Here is a 15,557-nt window from a genome sequence, read left to right on the forward strand (position 1 = left end):
GACAGAATCCTGGCCTCCTTGCCTCAAGGGGGAACAACTCTGGTGCCATTCCTTCTCCAGGGCTCCTTGTGGATCAGGCTGAGGCTAGACTCCAGCTGAGACCACATCCTTGCTGAGCATCCCCTGCCCTGTCCTGCTTCTCCTCCCTCCCCTTCTAAGAGCTTCTTCCCTCCTCCCCTATAAACCATATGTACCTGAATCCCCATCTAGGCTGAACTTCTAGATAACAGGACCTAAGACAAAGTCGTTGAACAAATATTGTCTTTTTCTTGTCTAGAGGGCAAAAGCTACACATCCTCCTCCTGTGGACAGTGGTGAGAACTGTGGACAGCTAGACTGGTGAGGATGAAGGGCATGGGGGAAGTGGGGGCAGGGACAAGGGTGCTTGCTCAGACCACAGGGAGATGGGGGTCAGAGAAGGGGCTGGACAGGCCTGAGCATCCCCTGGGCTGGCTCACCTGCTTGGACACGGAGTCGATGAGACGCACATAGAGGTCCTGTTCTGTCCGAAGTCCTAAGGGTGGAAAGGCAGAGAGGGCTTGCTATTTGGGGAGCCCCTGTGGCTTCTGATGACTGAACACACTCCACACCTTTCCCTGCTGAAGCCAGGCCCCCTCTACCCTGACAGTGGGGCACCAAGTGTCACATGGTGCTGCAGTACCCAGTGGGCAGTGGGCCTCACTCACCGTTGTTATATACCAGCCGGAGGCGATAATGGATCCCGTTGTTTGTCTTTTCAGCCCCGGGCTCCTGCAGGGACAAGATACGGAGGATGCATGGTGCTCCCGGGGATCCTCCAGCCACCGCCCTCCCCCTGACTCCCTTCCCACCCAAACTTCCTCCCTCCCCCCTCCCTCCCATCCATTCTCCACCCCCTATCCATCATCTGCCCCAGTGGGAGGGGCTTCCCTGAAACCCTCCCCAGCCCCCCACCCTGTTCCTTCCCAGCAAGCCCATGAGCCTCTCACTCGGTCCTTCTCCACAAAGTCGATGAAAGCTGTGCGCTCCACCTCCACCGGCTGCCCCTGCCGGTCATACATGGCCAGCACGAAGTGGAAGAAGTTGGATTTCCTGAGGTTGGAGGGGGGCTGCTTCTCAAAATGTGCTCGTGCCAGGCCCACGCCACTGTGGGGAGGAAAGTTGCTGGGAAACCACTGGAAGCGCCCTCCAGAGAGAAAGACCCCGTCACCTCTGACCAGGTAGGTGGGCTGGCCAAGACTTGGCTCTGATGTGTCAAGAGTTTGGGCAAGAAATTGGATGGGCCCATTCCACCCTTGCCAGGGCCATCTCAGTTCTAGAAGAGGCCTCTCAGCCCTGAGGTCACCCCAGCCTGCTCCCATGGGAATAAGCAGCACAAGCACAGGTGACAACAGAGGCATCCCGGGCAGACTCCTTCCCAGACTTTTCCCTGGGCCTCACATTTTGGAAGGCTGATCTCTAAAACCAAATGAACAAGCAACCCATCTTACTGACCACAGGCTCCTGTGACTGCCCTTTAGGGCCTCAAGGGGAAGCTGGGAGGTTTTGGAATGAATTTCCCACTGTACCCCAGCTCCTGGCTATGTGCATGAGCCTACGGTATTGCCTGGGAGATGATGAAGTCCATCAGACTCTCAAGAGGCATTGAACTGGCTCAGGGCCACTAGTCTGGCCAGCCTGGACCCTGGGCTATGGCTGAAGGTGGGAATGTCCTCCCTAGGTATAGGGGGACCTGCCTCCATGCTTGGAGGAAGACACCACTGGCTCCCTTGGGCAGAAGGATCTTCTGGTCTGGCCTTGCTTTCTCCTGGCTCATCAGAAACCAGTCCCAGAAGCAAAGCCAGGGTGAGAGCAGGAGGAGGAGAAGAACCAAGGCCCTATTCACCAAATATTTCCTGAACCCCAATGATGTACCAAGCGCTGGCCACATGGCACCACATGGGGCCAGAGTGAAACATCTGGAAGGGGAGGGAAGACAGATACAGAGAGCTGCAACACAAGACAGAGTGGTGGGTGCCCCCTAAGAGATGTCACTATATAAAAAACGGTAAAAGCAAAGGAAAAACGATTAATTCTTTCTGTGTGTGATGAAGGGAAGACTTCACGGTGATGGTGGCCTTCCCCCTGGTCTTTGAGGAATGAATAGGAGCTCAACAGGGGCAGGAGACAAAAGGGCAGAACTAATAGCATAAGAAATGGCTGTAGGTATGAGGGTTAGTGTCACTGGACCACTTCAAAGACTGAAGTGAGGAGAGAAAAGGTTTTATTGGAAGTGCCAGACTATCCATGCATACAAAAACCAGGCCATGGAGTTTAGACTTTCTTCTCTGGGCCAAGGTCTTCCAAAGTGTGTTCTTTAGCTCTCTCATGGCTCCAGATCCTCATTCTATGAAAGAGTGCTATACCCACAACTGCTGGGAAATGCATACACAAGTGTATGTGGGGGGCCCTGGGACACCCTCCAGTAATGGACCCTCCTTGACCCGCTCAGGCCAGTGCTCCCCATGTGGTAGCGAGTCTCCAGGATGGTTCCCCATGATTCCTGCCTCCTGGTAGTCAGGTCCTTATATAGTCTCCTCCCATACTGTATCAGGATTGGTCTGTGTGGCCAATAGAATATGGCACAAGCGATAGCATACAATTTCTAAGGTTAGGTCATACAAGACACGTGGCTTCTGCCTTGTTCACTCTCTTGGATTAGTCACTCAGGGGGAAGCTGGCTGCTGTGTTGTGACGATACTCAAGCAGCCCTATGGAAGGTCCACGTGGAGAAGAACTGAACCCTCCTGCCAACAGCCGGCACGAACTGATCAGCTGTGTGAAGCCTGCCAGCCCCAGTCAAGCCTTCAGATCACTGAAGCCTCATAAGAAACCCTGAGCCAGAACTACCCAGCTACACTGCTCCCTGATTTCTAACTTTAAGAAAGTGTGTGAGATAATGAATGTTGTTTTACGTTGCTGAGTTTGGGGGTGATTTTTTTTTTATGTGGCAACAGGTAACTAACACGCCATGCTTACTTGACTACAGAGCATTTTGGTGGAGGGATGTGGTATGGGAAATATGACTAAAGGCCACCAGAAGGTTCTGGTCAGGCAGGGCTTAGAAGGTGCTGTAAGCAAGGAGGGCACAGTGTGGTAGAAAAGTAAGAGGCTGCTTCAGGGATGCAGAGGTGAGGATGAGAATGGTGGAACTGTCTTGAGAGCCATTTAGACCAGAGTCCCGTCATGGACATGCCACTGTGACAACATCTGCCATACTCATCACGACTTAATATTTTTCTTCGTATAATTTTAAATCAACTTACTCTTACTTGGCTTCTTGCAAAGCCATAATATCTGAAATGTCATGGGCTTCAGAAGCTTGTTGTGTTTTTACTCATACAGATTACAGTAAATAAACAATAAAATGAAAACCGTTCCTCCTCTTGAAAGCCTGCTCAGGAGCCTCAGTCGTCCATGTAAAATGCTAATTTTGGAGGCAGAAGTGACGGGTCTTGCTTGTTCCTTCCTGATCAAAATGAGGAGGGGGCCACCAACACCTTCTCTTCCCCACCAAAGGTTATTTCTACACGTTCCTTGCTCCAGGATCATCCTCCTCCCTCCTTCCTCGGTGTCCCTCTCTTCTCCTCAGCCTCAGGCTTACAGTCCAAAGTCCAGGCCTTGACCCTCCCGCTTCCCACTTGCCAAGAGGCAGGGAAGCCTGAAGACAGCTTTGATCACAGCAGGTCCCTGATTACTGTTGATGAATATGCTAATGAGGCAGCAACCCTGACTCCTCCCTCCAGCCCCCAGGACCAGCTTAGGGGCAGTGAGGCTCCCCAGGGACAGGACCACCTGGGGGTAGATAAGGTCAGAAGGAGATGGGCTGTGGGGCCATCCCAGATCACTCTGCCCTTTACTCTGTCATCTAGCCCAGGAGAGGTGCCTGGAAGCCTCTCAGGCAATGAGGAAAGAGCGTATAGAGAAAGAAAGAGGCCTTAACAGAGGAGGGGGTGGAGGCTGAGCGAGCACACAATCCCCTGGACCCCTCAACATACCCTATCTACACAGACACTCCTGTACTTCCCAGGTCAAGAGTCAATCAATAATGCTGAGCTTCCTCTCCCATCCATCCCTCTTGGCAAATACCAGTCAGTCCTGGGTCCTGGCTGCCTGGGGTTCCTACCAGGCTCCTAAGGACCAGACCTGGGAAGTCTGCCCTAAGCCCCAAGCCAAGCTCCCTTCACAGGGCCTGCCCTCTCAGCAGGAGGGGATTCCTAGGGAGAGTGGTTGGGGGGACCAGGGGAGGGGAAAGGGAGCAGGTATCCCTGCCTGGGGTCTGTGGACCAGTAGCCAGTGCTGCCAGCTGCAGGGCATCAAGGGGCTGCACTGTCCTACTCCACAGTGGGATCAGGCTCAATTCTACTTCCCTTGAGGCAGCCCAGCATCAGCCTCCATTCTCCACCTTGCTTAGTGGGTCTGAGGCACAATCACACACATCCACGCAAAGCAATGGGACAGAGGCGGCTAGTTTATAGCCTGGGACAGGGATCACTATCATGAATGACAGCAGAACAATATGACCCCAAGCAGACCAGGACAGGATGGCAGAATAGGCAAGACCCCTGCTGGGCATGCCCAGGACTGCTCCTGGTCTGCGAATGTCTCCAGTTTACCCTGTTCATACCCCTGTGAGACAAGTGAGAAGACCAAGGTGAAATGGAAAAGGTTTTGGTTTAAAGAAATCCTCAGGGCTTCCCTGGTGGCGCAGTGGTTGAGAGTCCACCTGCCGATGCAGGGGACACGGGTTCGTGCCCCGGTCCGGGAAGATCCCACATGCTGCGGAGCGGCTGGGCCCGTGAGCCATGGCCGCTGAGCCTGCGCGTCCGGAGCCTGTGCTCCGCAACGAGAGAGGCCACGACAGTGAGAGGCCCGCATAACGCAAGTAAATAAATAAATAAATAAAATAAAATAAAGAAATCCTCATATTTCCTATGAACACAGAGAAGGACATGAGAATTACAACAGCAGCTAGAGTGCCAGATGCAAGTCTGTCTGGACTTCTGGTTCCCCCAGGCACCTCCATGGCCTACCTGCCCGTGCAGTGGGTGACGAATCAGCATCCCTGAGCAGAGCTGCAAAGGGAGAGGGTGCGGAGGGGGAGGGGGGGACTTCTGCTCTTCTCCCCTTGGGAAGAGCTGATGCTCTTGTAATGAGAAAGCAAACCAAGATTAAAGAACAGAAAGAAAGAGACACAGAAATATGCTCAAACAGCTCAGAAGATAGACCCGGGCTGTGGAGAGGTCTGAGAGGCCTGCTGGGGCACCCTGGGAGAAGACATGTGCTCCCACAGTACCTTAGAGGCAGAGATGTGGATGAAGGCCAAGGTCTCTGATTCTGTGGTCTCCAAAGTGGGGTGGCCCATGACACCCACTGGGGTGTGGAGAGAAACTGCAAGGATGCTTATTGATAGGAATCCTTTATCTAGAAGAAGGGAGAGAGGCAGGAGGAGAGCGCCAGAAGTCTGGAGAGGCAAGTGTTTTATCTGGGTTTCCCCAGAAGCAGACCCTGAGACAAGGATTCATATGTGAACACTTTATGTGGGAGGTGTCCAGGAAACCTTGGCGGGTATGGGGAGTGAGAGAGAGAAGGAAAGGCAGTCCCTAACAGGTGCATTATCCATGAGTAACCACTGTGAGCAGCTGCAACTCAGCCGCCAGGGAGCTCTGGAAACAAGTCTAGAACATGTGCTTCAGCTAGTCAGAGGGCTGAGCAAGGGAGCTGGGGTCTTCATCGTCCAACTCCAGTCAGTCACTGGCTGAGGGCTTCTGGGGCGTCATCTCTCAGGTGCTTCTGGCCTGTTGTGCAGGTGGGTGGAGCAGGCTCTGGCCGTCTAAGAGTCTTAGGAGGCAGTTGCTGGCAGAGGAAGCAGACCCTTTCCCAAGGGTCCCCAGGGACATGGGTGGGGTAGCAACTACCAGCCATCCAGAGGCCTGTGGTGTGATGGAAGCCAGCAAAGCTACAGCCCAAGGGCCTGCGTGCAGCCTGGCAATATGCACGAGAACTGCCTCCCCTGGTGCGTGTATTGCTGGAGGCTATAATTCAGAAGCGTCTCATTCACTTAGCGTGATTAGTGCACAAAGCGTGCCACATACGCGCCTTTTCCAGGTAAGTGCAGCTGAGTGATGAAAGCAGCCGCATTAACCACTTTTGCAAGACTCCCAAATGATTTACACATCTCCCTGCTTTCTTAAAAAGACTGTTTTCAACAAAATGTTCAAAACACTTTCCTATCAATCCGGAGTGTGCTGAGGCGGTGGGCATGTGCTCCTGTAAAGAGCACGGATGTGGGAGGAGAAAGTGCTCATCTTCATATTTCCACCAGGGCCCACTCACCCCCTTCCCATCTTTTGAAATAGCCCCCAAATTAAAGGAGACTGGGACAGAAAAGCTTCGGTGTGCACAGCTATTTTTTTGGTTGGGGGACATCCGAGTATGGGTGTGTGTGGGCTTCCTGAGTACTGTGCTGGGAATCCAGGTTGAAGGTGACACCAAGGGCAACCTGACCTTCACAGCCTGAGTCATTCAGGTAACCTGTGCTTCAGAGTACAGGGGGATGCATATGGGGGCATCTGGGGGCTGCAGAGTTGTCTGGCTGCTATTGCTTGGCCACCCAGGAGTCCCTGGAGATGCTCCTTTTCGAGGCTGAGCAGGTTGCCCCAGGAACCTTCTTGCAGCAGCTGGACCTCGCCACAGCTGTCTAGGACAGAGGACGCCTCCCTCAGTCAGTCTCGGCTCTCGGGTCAGAAGGCCATTCATAAGTCTTTACATCCTTGATTAGGTACTTATTATAAGTGCTAGCAATTTAAAACAAGCATCTCAAATCCCACAGAGGACAATGGCCGAGACTGGAGCTTTGGCCTTCCCCCAGAGGCACCTTCAGGCCTTTGTCTCCCCTGCACCCCTCTGCCCTCTACTAAATGCTAACTCTTGCCTGTCTTGGCAGCCCAAGGTTCCGAGCAGTGCCTTGGCTTGGGCCTGATCCATCTTGGAATCTGGGATGCTGGGGAAATGGGGAGAAGCCCTGTTGTTATCAGCAGTTGGGGGAGGCTCCTTTTTGATCCCCCCTCCACCCTGGAGGTGGAAGGAGTAAAAGTGTGTATTTCCTGCATCTCATCCTTTGTCTCAGATTTCCCTACTGTCTCTGCTAAATCTAGATCTTCTTTTCCCCATCCTAGCATGGTTGCGTAAGTCCCACCTTCCTCTCCTCTGCATCCTCTCTTCCTCCAAGCATCCTACTGGCCGTAGCTCTCCCTGCAGGCATCCTTTGGGTCCCTGGGACTGCTGATAATCATCAAGCTGGGCCTGGCATTCCTGACTCCAGCCAAGATCTATTGGCCTAGCCCAGAGCCTGGGAAGATAAAAGCAGAGGCTCACTGGGGTGAACCCACCCCAACAATGCGACAGTGCAGGCAGGAGAACCTGGTGCCTAGAGGCAGCTGCCCAGAACCTGGGTCTAGAAGGGCCTGCCAGAGATGAGGCTTTGGGGCTGCTTCATATCCCCTGTCCCACTGCCCCAGCAGGGGCTCTGCTCACTTGCCCCAGGAAATTATCTCAGCCATCAGGTCCCTGGATGAGGGGGGAGGGGAGGATCTCACTAGCCAGCTTTCCCATGTTTCCTCTTGCTCTCAATTCTACCCAAAGACTGTCCACCCTCTTCTCTGTGCCCACCCCCCTCGCCACCCACCCACAGGCCTGCCTGCCAGGTCCCAGGCTGAGGAAGAGCTATTAATTATTAAAGCAAACAAAAGCATTTCCTAGCAGGGATGCTAGCCTGCTGCTGCTTACAGGAAACGCAGCCCCAGCTGGCTTCCCTCTCATGGCCTAGCTAGTGTTCTGGGACCAGCTCAAGGGGGAGGGCTAGCCTGGGTGCTCCAGGAGTCTCCCCAGGCTGGGAGTCACATCAGAAGGAGAGTAGGACTGCTTCTGTGCTGAGAGATAAAGTCCTGTTGGCCCAGGGTAGGCCAGGGATCCTTGTGCAGAGTTCCCCACCAGGAAGACCCTGCCAGCCTTCCCTCTTGCCTCCAGTGTATGGTATGCAGCCTCTCTTTTCTCCCTATCCCTCTTGCGCTCAGAACTTTCCTTCCTGTTGGCAGGCCCTCCCTCACTGATCTTAGCAGGCTCTGGGCTTTCTCCTCCTTCTCCACCTTCTGAAAAACCCTGGCGCTGTAAAGCTGGGCAGCAGCAGCTGCTCCAGTACCTGGTTCCTGGGGTCACAGGTAGTTCCCAACGTGGACAGCGGAGCCCAACAAAAACGGACTTAGTAACCTTCTAACACGCACTCCTGCTTCCTGCAGCAGATACTCATTACCCCCTATTGACTGCTTGAGCCTGGTGCTGTGGACACGAGGATGAATGAGCCACCATCCATGCCCTAAAGGAAGGTGTAGGCTGGCTGGGCAAGGAAGCCCAGGACAGGCAGGGCACAGCTGACTCTGGCCTGTGATAAGCATCCTTAGACAGCACTAAGAACTGCTCCCCTGGGCCGGATGGGAGGGCACAGAGAGGGAAGGTGCTGGGGGGGAGGGTTCCAGAGGTTGTAAGATTTTATTCAGTGGGTGTGTGGGTGCTGGGAGCAGGGGAACTGTTTCAAGAGACATTGTTGGATGCCAAGAGTCATACAGAGGCTGAGAGGAAGCTTGGGATCAGACTGTGATGGGCCTTGATTGCTGAGTATCTGGGAGGAAGTGTGTGTGTGGGGGGGGTCACTGAAGTTTTTAATTGGGGAGGGACACAATCAGAGAAGAGTTCTTTGGAAATGTTTCTTTGGCCCCTGGTGCATGGCAGACGGTTTGCGGGGCGGGGGGCGAGGTGGGAGGCTGGGACAGTGGGCTAGCAGGCTGAGGTGATACACTGGGGTTAACCTTCAAGCCAGGGAGGAAAGTCGTGGAGGGCAAGAGTGTGTTTTATGGTTACGAGCTGGCCGTGGGCACTGTGATTAAGAATAGGACCCAGAGGCACCGTCCGGAAGCCTTGACAAGCTGGCGGCTGTGGGGTGAAGGCAAAGAGGGCATCAAAGACAGCTGTCAGACCCCAAGCAACTTTGCAGGGAGTGTTCCAGGGCAAGTTCCTCCAAGACAGAGGGAGAGGAGCCTTCAGAGGTGGAAGAGGGGGGCGGGGCAGGGAAAGGAATTCCTGTCATTGTTGTTTTAGGATGAAAAGGCCCAAACAGAGGACTGATGGAGGATCAAGAACCAACGGATGAGATAATGACATCTCAGGAAGAATGAGAAAGAAGTACCTCCCACCTGCTCCCATCAGCAGGAGGTGCCCAGAGGCAACGAAACGTGTGGGGGCTCCCAATCTGTGTCCTGAGACAGAGAAGCCTCTGGACTTGGAGATGAGCAGCCCAGGCCTGAAGAAATTCCTCTCTTCAAACTGGGGAGGCCTTCTGAGTCCTGGTGATGCGGCCCTGGGGACTCAGACTGGACACCTCAACCCCACTCAAGACCTCTTCCCCATGTGCAGACAACAATCTCATGGGAAGAGCCTCATCGCCACACTTCCTGCACCCACACAGGCTACAAGGGCACTGCCTCCTTCCCATCGGCTTCCTGCTCATCAAACCTGCTGACAGGGACAGAGGGGAGCGTCAGAGAGAAATAGGAACCTTAAACCATGAGGCCCCACTGGAAAACTTCATCCTCTCTTACAAGGAGCTCTCACCACAAAGGCGGTGGTGGAGAAAAAGACAAAGAAATTGACCAACTCAAATTAAGTGAAAAACCAGAACCAAAAGAAAAACAAACAGGATACAGAATTGTATGTATAACACAGGAAAAAAATATGTTAATGGGAAGATGGGAAGGAAATACACTAAATTATTGACAGTAGCTATTTAGAGAGATGGGGTTTTGTTTTCTATTTTCATTTTTTTTCTAGAAAAGTTATATCATGAGTAAAAATATGGGTATTAATTCATAGGCAAGACCCTTTCTCTTCCTAAGAAGGTGAGCTCCAGAGAGAGGCCCTGGTGCTCCCTCTGGACAGTCATGAAAGCACAGGAATGCAGGAACACCATTCAGTTTGAACATGAAACAAGGTGTGTGTCTGTTAAGGGGTGAGGTTGGGGTTGGTGGTGGGGTGGTATCCCCTGAACAGGATTGGGGATGTGAATGTGTGGCTGGCATCCGGGTCTGGTCTGCCCTGGAAACCCCCCAGCAGAATCCCTTCCAGCTGCTGGACAATCAGCTGCTCAGACCTCTGGGAAGCCCAGCTCCCAAGTGTCCCATATGTCTGCAGAGGCAGCACCTCCCTAGTCCCAGACACTGAGAACTCCAGGTAGGATGTCTAACCTCCCCTCCCCTTGCTCACAACTGGGGATACAAAAAGCCCAGGTGCTGTGGGGGGCTGGTCAACGAACCATTATCCTTCCTTTCCAAATCCAGGAGTCCATCCCCCACCCAGGCTCCCTGCCCAGACTCCTGCAAAGGAGTCAGAGGAGATGGGTGTGGGTGCTGGGTTCCCAGGAACCCCCTGCCTTGGGTAGGACCCACCAGAAAAACACCTGGAGGGACCTGAGCGGCCCTGACCCATCCTCAGCCCCAATCATTCCACCAAGCCGACTGCCCACCTCATCTCTTCCCCACCAGCCGCTTCTCCAGCTCCACACATCCCCATCCTCCAACTCTGAGGGATGTGAGAAAGCAGAAAGGGGGCTGGGATTCGTGCCTTTCCTGGCCGAGATCTATGGAACTCGACAAGGAGGGGCACTTAACTGCCTGAGAAGGAGGGGTGAGCAGTTCCTTAACAGCTGGTGGCTGTGGGACTGCGGGCAGCCGGGAGACCTCCTCCTCTAGAGCCATGGACTGCTGGGCCAGCGAGCGGTAGTCAGAAATCAGAGCCGGGACATCCAGGAGTGGAGGCAGAAGCCCCGCCCCGGCCCGCCCCACATTCTCAGGAAGAAGCAGAGGCGCTCAGGGAGAGGTGGGCACAAGAGCTTGCCGGGACAGTGCAGAGTTGGGGCTCCCTCCAACCCCTCGCCCCAGCAGCTCAGCAAGCTGAGAGAAGGCGGCGCGGAGCCGTCCAACCCGAGCGCGCCCTGTCGCGTCCGAGCGCTTACCTCTGCGCCGCGGTGCTGGCGTCCAGGATGCCCGCGCCCTGCATCCAGGAGCGCACCGAGCCCAGGCCGGCGGGCAGCAGCGGCTCCTCCTTCAGGTTCAGCCCGCCGCGGGGCAGAGCGTCCTGCGCAGGAAACATAAGGGCGCGCAGTCGGTGGGCGCTCCCACAGCCGGGGATCCGGTCCCGCCGAGGCTGCGGGGCGTCTCAGCTCCGCCCGCCCGACGGCACCCGGCGCCTGCAGGAGCGCAGCGCAGCGCCAGTCCCGGCCGCTCAGTGCGCGCCAGCCTCCTGGGCGCTCCCTCGGAGAAAGCGGGTCCGCGAGCGCCGGCGCTGTCCCCTCCCCTCCCGGGGCGCGGGGCGGGGAGATGGAGGGATTTCCCCGCGGCCTGAGCGCCGGCGGGCTGACTGAGCGCGGGGCGGTGAGGGAGGGGAGCGGAGACGGCACCCGGTCCGCGCAGAGGCGCCCTAGAGGCGCGCTCTGGCGGCTGCCCAGGGCCGCGGTCGTCGGAGGGGGGGCCCGAGCACCCCTTGAACTGCCTCAGGCGAGGCGGGGGCGCGGGGCTGCCCGCCCTTTCCCCCTCGCCGCCCCCACCTCCCGCCCACCCGCCCGCGGCGCCGGCGCGGGACGCTGATTACCATCCAGGAGGAGGAGGCTGCGGGCGCGGAGCTTGGCGGCGGCGGCGGCGGCGACTGCGGCGGTAGCGGCGGCAGGAGCAGCAGCAGCCGTGCGTCCCGAGGAAAGGCAGGGGCAGCGCCGGGCCAGCAGACGCCTCCGCCGCCGGCGCCCCGCGTGCTCCGGCGCCCCGGCCCTGCCGCAGCCCCGGGCGGCAGCACCTGGAGCAGCAGTAGCAGCAGCCCGGCCGACTCCCCCCTGGGCCCGGTTCCCGCGCCGCCCCGCCGCGGCCGCCGCCGCCCGCCGCTCCCCGGGGCCTGGCCGCGGGCCCGGGCCATCCCGCCGCCGCCGCCGCCACCGCCGCCGCTCCCGGGGGAGCGGGAGCCGAAGGCAGGGAGAGCGGGCGGGAGGAGGGATGGCGGGAGCTGGCGGGCCCAGGGGACTGGGGGCCGGGGGAGGCGGGGGCGGGGCGGCGCGGCCGGCCGAGGGGCGGCCAGGGACGTGACATCATCGGGGGAGGAGCGGCCGGGCCCGGGCCGCCGCGGCGGGGCGGACCCTGGCGAGTCGGTCGCCGGGGCTGGGGGCTGCGGCCTGCCCGAGGCCGCGGGAAGGAACGGGAGGGACCAGCGTGGGCCCGGGAGGCCCGGGCAACGAGCTGACTGGGCTGCGAGGCGGGGGAGCCCGGGCGAAGCCGGAGGAGCGAGCAGGGCCGCACTCAAGAAACCTCCGCCGCCTCCGGGTCGCCACTGGACGAAGTCCCGGCTTCTTCTCCACTCATCTTCGTCTCCCAAGTACCCGCCGTACTCTCCACGCCGACGCCCGGTTCCTGCACTTGCCGCTCATTTTGACGCCTTCAGGCTTTTACTCTTGATGTTCTTTGCTCGCCCCATTGGTCCTGTCCGCCTTCCCCTGACCTCGGTTTTACCTAAGCCTGGGACTCAAACCTTTCTCCCTTAGGCTGGGCCCCAGACGCGTCGAGCGCAGTCCCTGCATCCCCCATCCCTAGTCCAGTCCGTGGCTTGTCTAAAAACTAAAGCATTTTCGTTTCCAACCTGTGCCTTTCAGACACCTCTTGGTTTTTGATGCAAGTTGGATACTGAGTTAGGACTCACTTCCTCTTGTTCCCCAGCCAGAGAATCTTCCCTCTCAGATTTCATTCCTCTTAGTTCCCGGGCCAGAAATCATCTCGCCCTTGACCCGAGGGCTGAGCCGTTTCTGACCCTCTCCCCACATTCTGGCTTGGCGTGTCCTGACCAGGCTTTGAACAAGCCCAGAATGAATCCAGCACTTTCCTGCAGAACAGCATGGGGGTGGCCTACCCAGCCTGCTGCTTCATTTTCAGACACCCCTGGAATATCACTTTCCTGCCCCAGCTGACTCCCATCCTCTTTTGGGGGGCCTCCAAGTGTGCAGTTAGTGGTCCACCCCACATGGACCCAAATGAAGGTCCCAGGGCCACTGCTGGGCCTCCTACTACCCCAGAGGCACCCCCACCTCCTTTTCTGACCTATGCTCCCCTCCCCATCACCTGCTGTCACTCCCACCCAGACTTCTCAAGGTCTCAGTTTTTACCCCAGGGATTATCAAAGGTAGTCTCTCCTTAAGGTGAATTCTTAATACCAGTCTTTTTCTCCATCTCCTTATCTGACTCTAAATCCTTGCTCCTCCCAGTGTGGTCCCTGGACCAGCAGCTTCAGCGTTAAGTGGGAGCTTGTCAGAAATGCAGAATCTTAGGCCCTGCCCAGTCCTGCTAAATCAGAGCCGACCTTGTACCATGATTCCATGTGATTTGCATGCACATTACATTTGAGAAGCAATGCTCTAGAGAAACCCCCCAATGCTGTTACATACTTGCTCCACCCCTCTCTCCAACCTTCAAACCTACCTCTGGCTCTCTAAAATTTCCAACAGACAGCCTACCTCTTATTTACTGGAGAGATTACAGGGAATCTTGGCAGAATCCTGCTGGCCTTCTCAGCCATCCATGTTTTTCCTCCTTTCTCAGTCTTCTCACCCATTCTTTTTTCCCCCTGCACCCAGAGAAGCATGTGGGCTCAGGGACCTCTTTGCTCAGTCCCTTCTTCTGCACCTCCTGATGTTGTCCCATGCAGTCTGTTCGTGTGTTGACACTCCTTTCCTCTGCTCAGACCTCCCCATTCCTAAAAGAACCCTCCCTTTGTCCCCGCCTCCTCCTCCTCCTACTTGTGCCACTCCTGTTTCTGAGAAAGTTCACAGGCGCACTCCGCCAAGGCTGCCTTGCCAGCCCCCAGCAAGCCACTCTTGAAGCCCTGTTGGTCTGGCTCCCTTCCAGTTCTGCCGCTGTTTGTTCCTCTCTCTCGGCCTCAGGCCCTCTGACCCCCGTGCAGCACTGGGCTCGGCGCACCTGCCTCCTCCACACACCTGGGAAGGCCATCCTGATGACCAGAGCACACCGTCTCTCGTCTTACCCCTGGGTGCGCCCCAGCTTGCTGTGTCCTGCTCCCTTCTCCTTTTCTTCTCTTAGAGAACTCAGGCTTTTCCACAGTCTCAGGGGACATCTTTGGGGAAATGATGTCCTAGTGTGGGCCTCCATCTGCTTCTGTCAGTCCTGAACATCCACTGGTGAGGACAGAGCTGTTCTTGACCCTTGGGGAGGAGGGGAGCACCAGCTTCCAGGGAGCGGCCCTCTCCCAAGTAGCTCCGCCCCTGAGTCGGGGCTGGGGTTTTTTCATCTCCACATGCCCAGCCACGTTCATGCCCATTCCCCACAAACCAGCTCTTCCTCCTGGCTTTCTGTGTCTGTCCATGACACCTCCTCCTGATGCCCACCAGGTTTGGGGCCCAGGAATTCATCTCTGATACTTTCCTTGCCTGCCCAATAGCCACCTCTTTGTCAAGGATTCTCCCTCCTTGTCTCAAGGATTCTCCCTCCTTGTCCTTCTTGTCCTTCTCTCTACCCCAGGGCCCACAGTGAATATCTTTAACAATGAATTTACTTGCCCTCCACTGGACTCCACCCTGGCTTGGAAGAGGAATCTGCCCCAGTCTGAGGACAGCCTCCTTAGCTATCTTCTTGCCCCCACCTGTCTACCTGCAACCACCCTCCATCCTCCTGCCAGTTTTTAAAAGCAAGCCATCACCTGCTTAGAAACTTCCAAGTGTCTCTCTTGGCTCCCCAAGTAGACATTTAGGGACTTAGTTTAGGGATATTCTAGGCCCTCTGATGCCGATCCAAACGTTCTTGCCAGCTTTCCCTCCATTCCCTTGCTGTGTGAGTCCCTTGCTTGCCTGACACAGAAGATCTACTGTTTTCCAAATGCAGACACAGGTCCCACACTCTCAACTCCGTGCCTCTAGTCTGGCTGTGCCCTCCAGCTGTAGTGCCCTCACTTTTGCAACACCTTTCTTCTCTGGGAGGCAACGGGGTCCACATTCTTTTCACGATGATTGAATGGCTTTGGTGTTGCAAGTCTTCATGGTTCTAGAAGCCTCTTCCTAAGGTAGATTTGGGGGATAGGTGCTCAGAATTAACCTGGGCAGAAAGGGGAGTCACTCAACCCAGAGATGGGCTCCTGACTTGTGTGGGTTTCTATCTTGTATTAACCACATGGACTAGAAAGAAACCAACCAGGATTGTGTTTGAGGCTTCCCAGGGCCTGCAGCCCCTGAGAAGGTCTTCTGGGTTAGAGCCGCTGAACCAATCGGCAAGGCCCTGGGTGATGAGAATACCAACTGGGCCCAGCAGGGCAAATTCTGGGTCAGCTTTTGGAGTCAGAGGTAAGTATCTCTGCTTTAGATCCAGGAAGTCTGTTTCTTGGAACTCCTTGTGTGTTTTTATTTTGTATTTTTTATCTTAGTTCCTTTGACAAAGTTCTCTTCTCAAACT

The 15,557-nt window shown here is 56.1% G+C and overlaps 1 protein-coding gene across 3 annotated transcripts in view; it reads right to left on the reverse strand.

The window, feature by feature from the left end:
• Window positions 1–12,030, reverse strand: part of EBF4 (EBF transcription factor 4) — a 53,918-nt gene extending 41,888 nt beyond the window's left edge. Inside the window, exons 1-5 of one of the 3 annotated variants that reach the window (XM_022592837.2) lie at window positions 11,716–12,030; window positions 11,081–11,202; window positions 969–1,125; window positions 687–750; window positions 459–514 (exon numbers count right to left, since the gene is read on the reverse strand). In XM_022592837.2, the coding sequence (XP_022448545.2) occupies window positions 459–514; window positions 687–750; window positions 969–1,125; window positions 11,081–11,202; window positions 11,716–12,030 (714 nt within the window). Of the gene's footprint in view, window positions 1–458; window positions 515–686; window positions 751–968; window positions 1,144–11,080; window positions 11,203–11,682 lie in introns of all 3 variants that reach the window. The other 2 variants (XM_089896639.1, XM_022592835.2) reach the window with 2 other exon arrangements.
• Window positions 12,031–15,557: the final 3,527 nt, after the last annotated feature.

The sequence above is a fragment of the Delphinapterus leucas genome, chromosome 15, assembly GCF_059928025.1.
Source record: "Delphinapterus leucas isolate spDelLeu-1000000601 "Yukka" chromosome 15, BTC_Dleu_Yukka2, whole genome shotgun sequence".
Taxonomy (NCBI): Eukaryota; Metazoa; Chordata; class Mammalia; order Artiodactyla; family Monodontidae; genus Delphinapterus; species Delphinapterus leucas.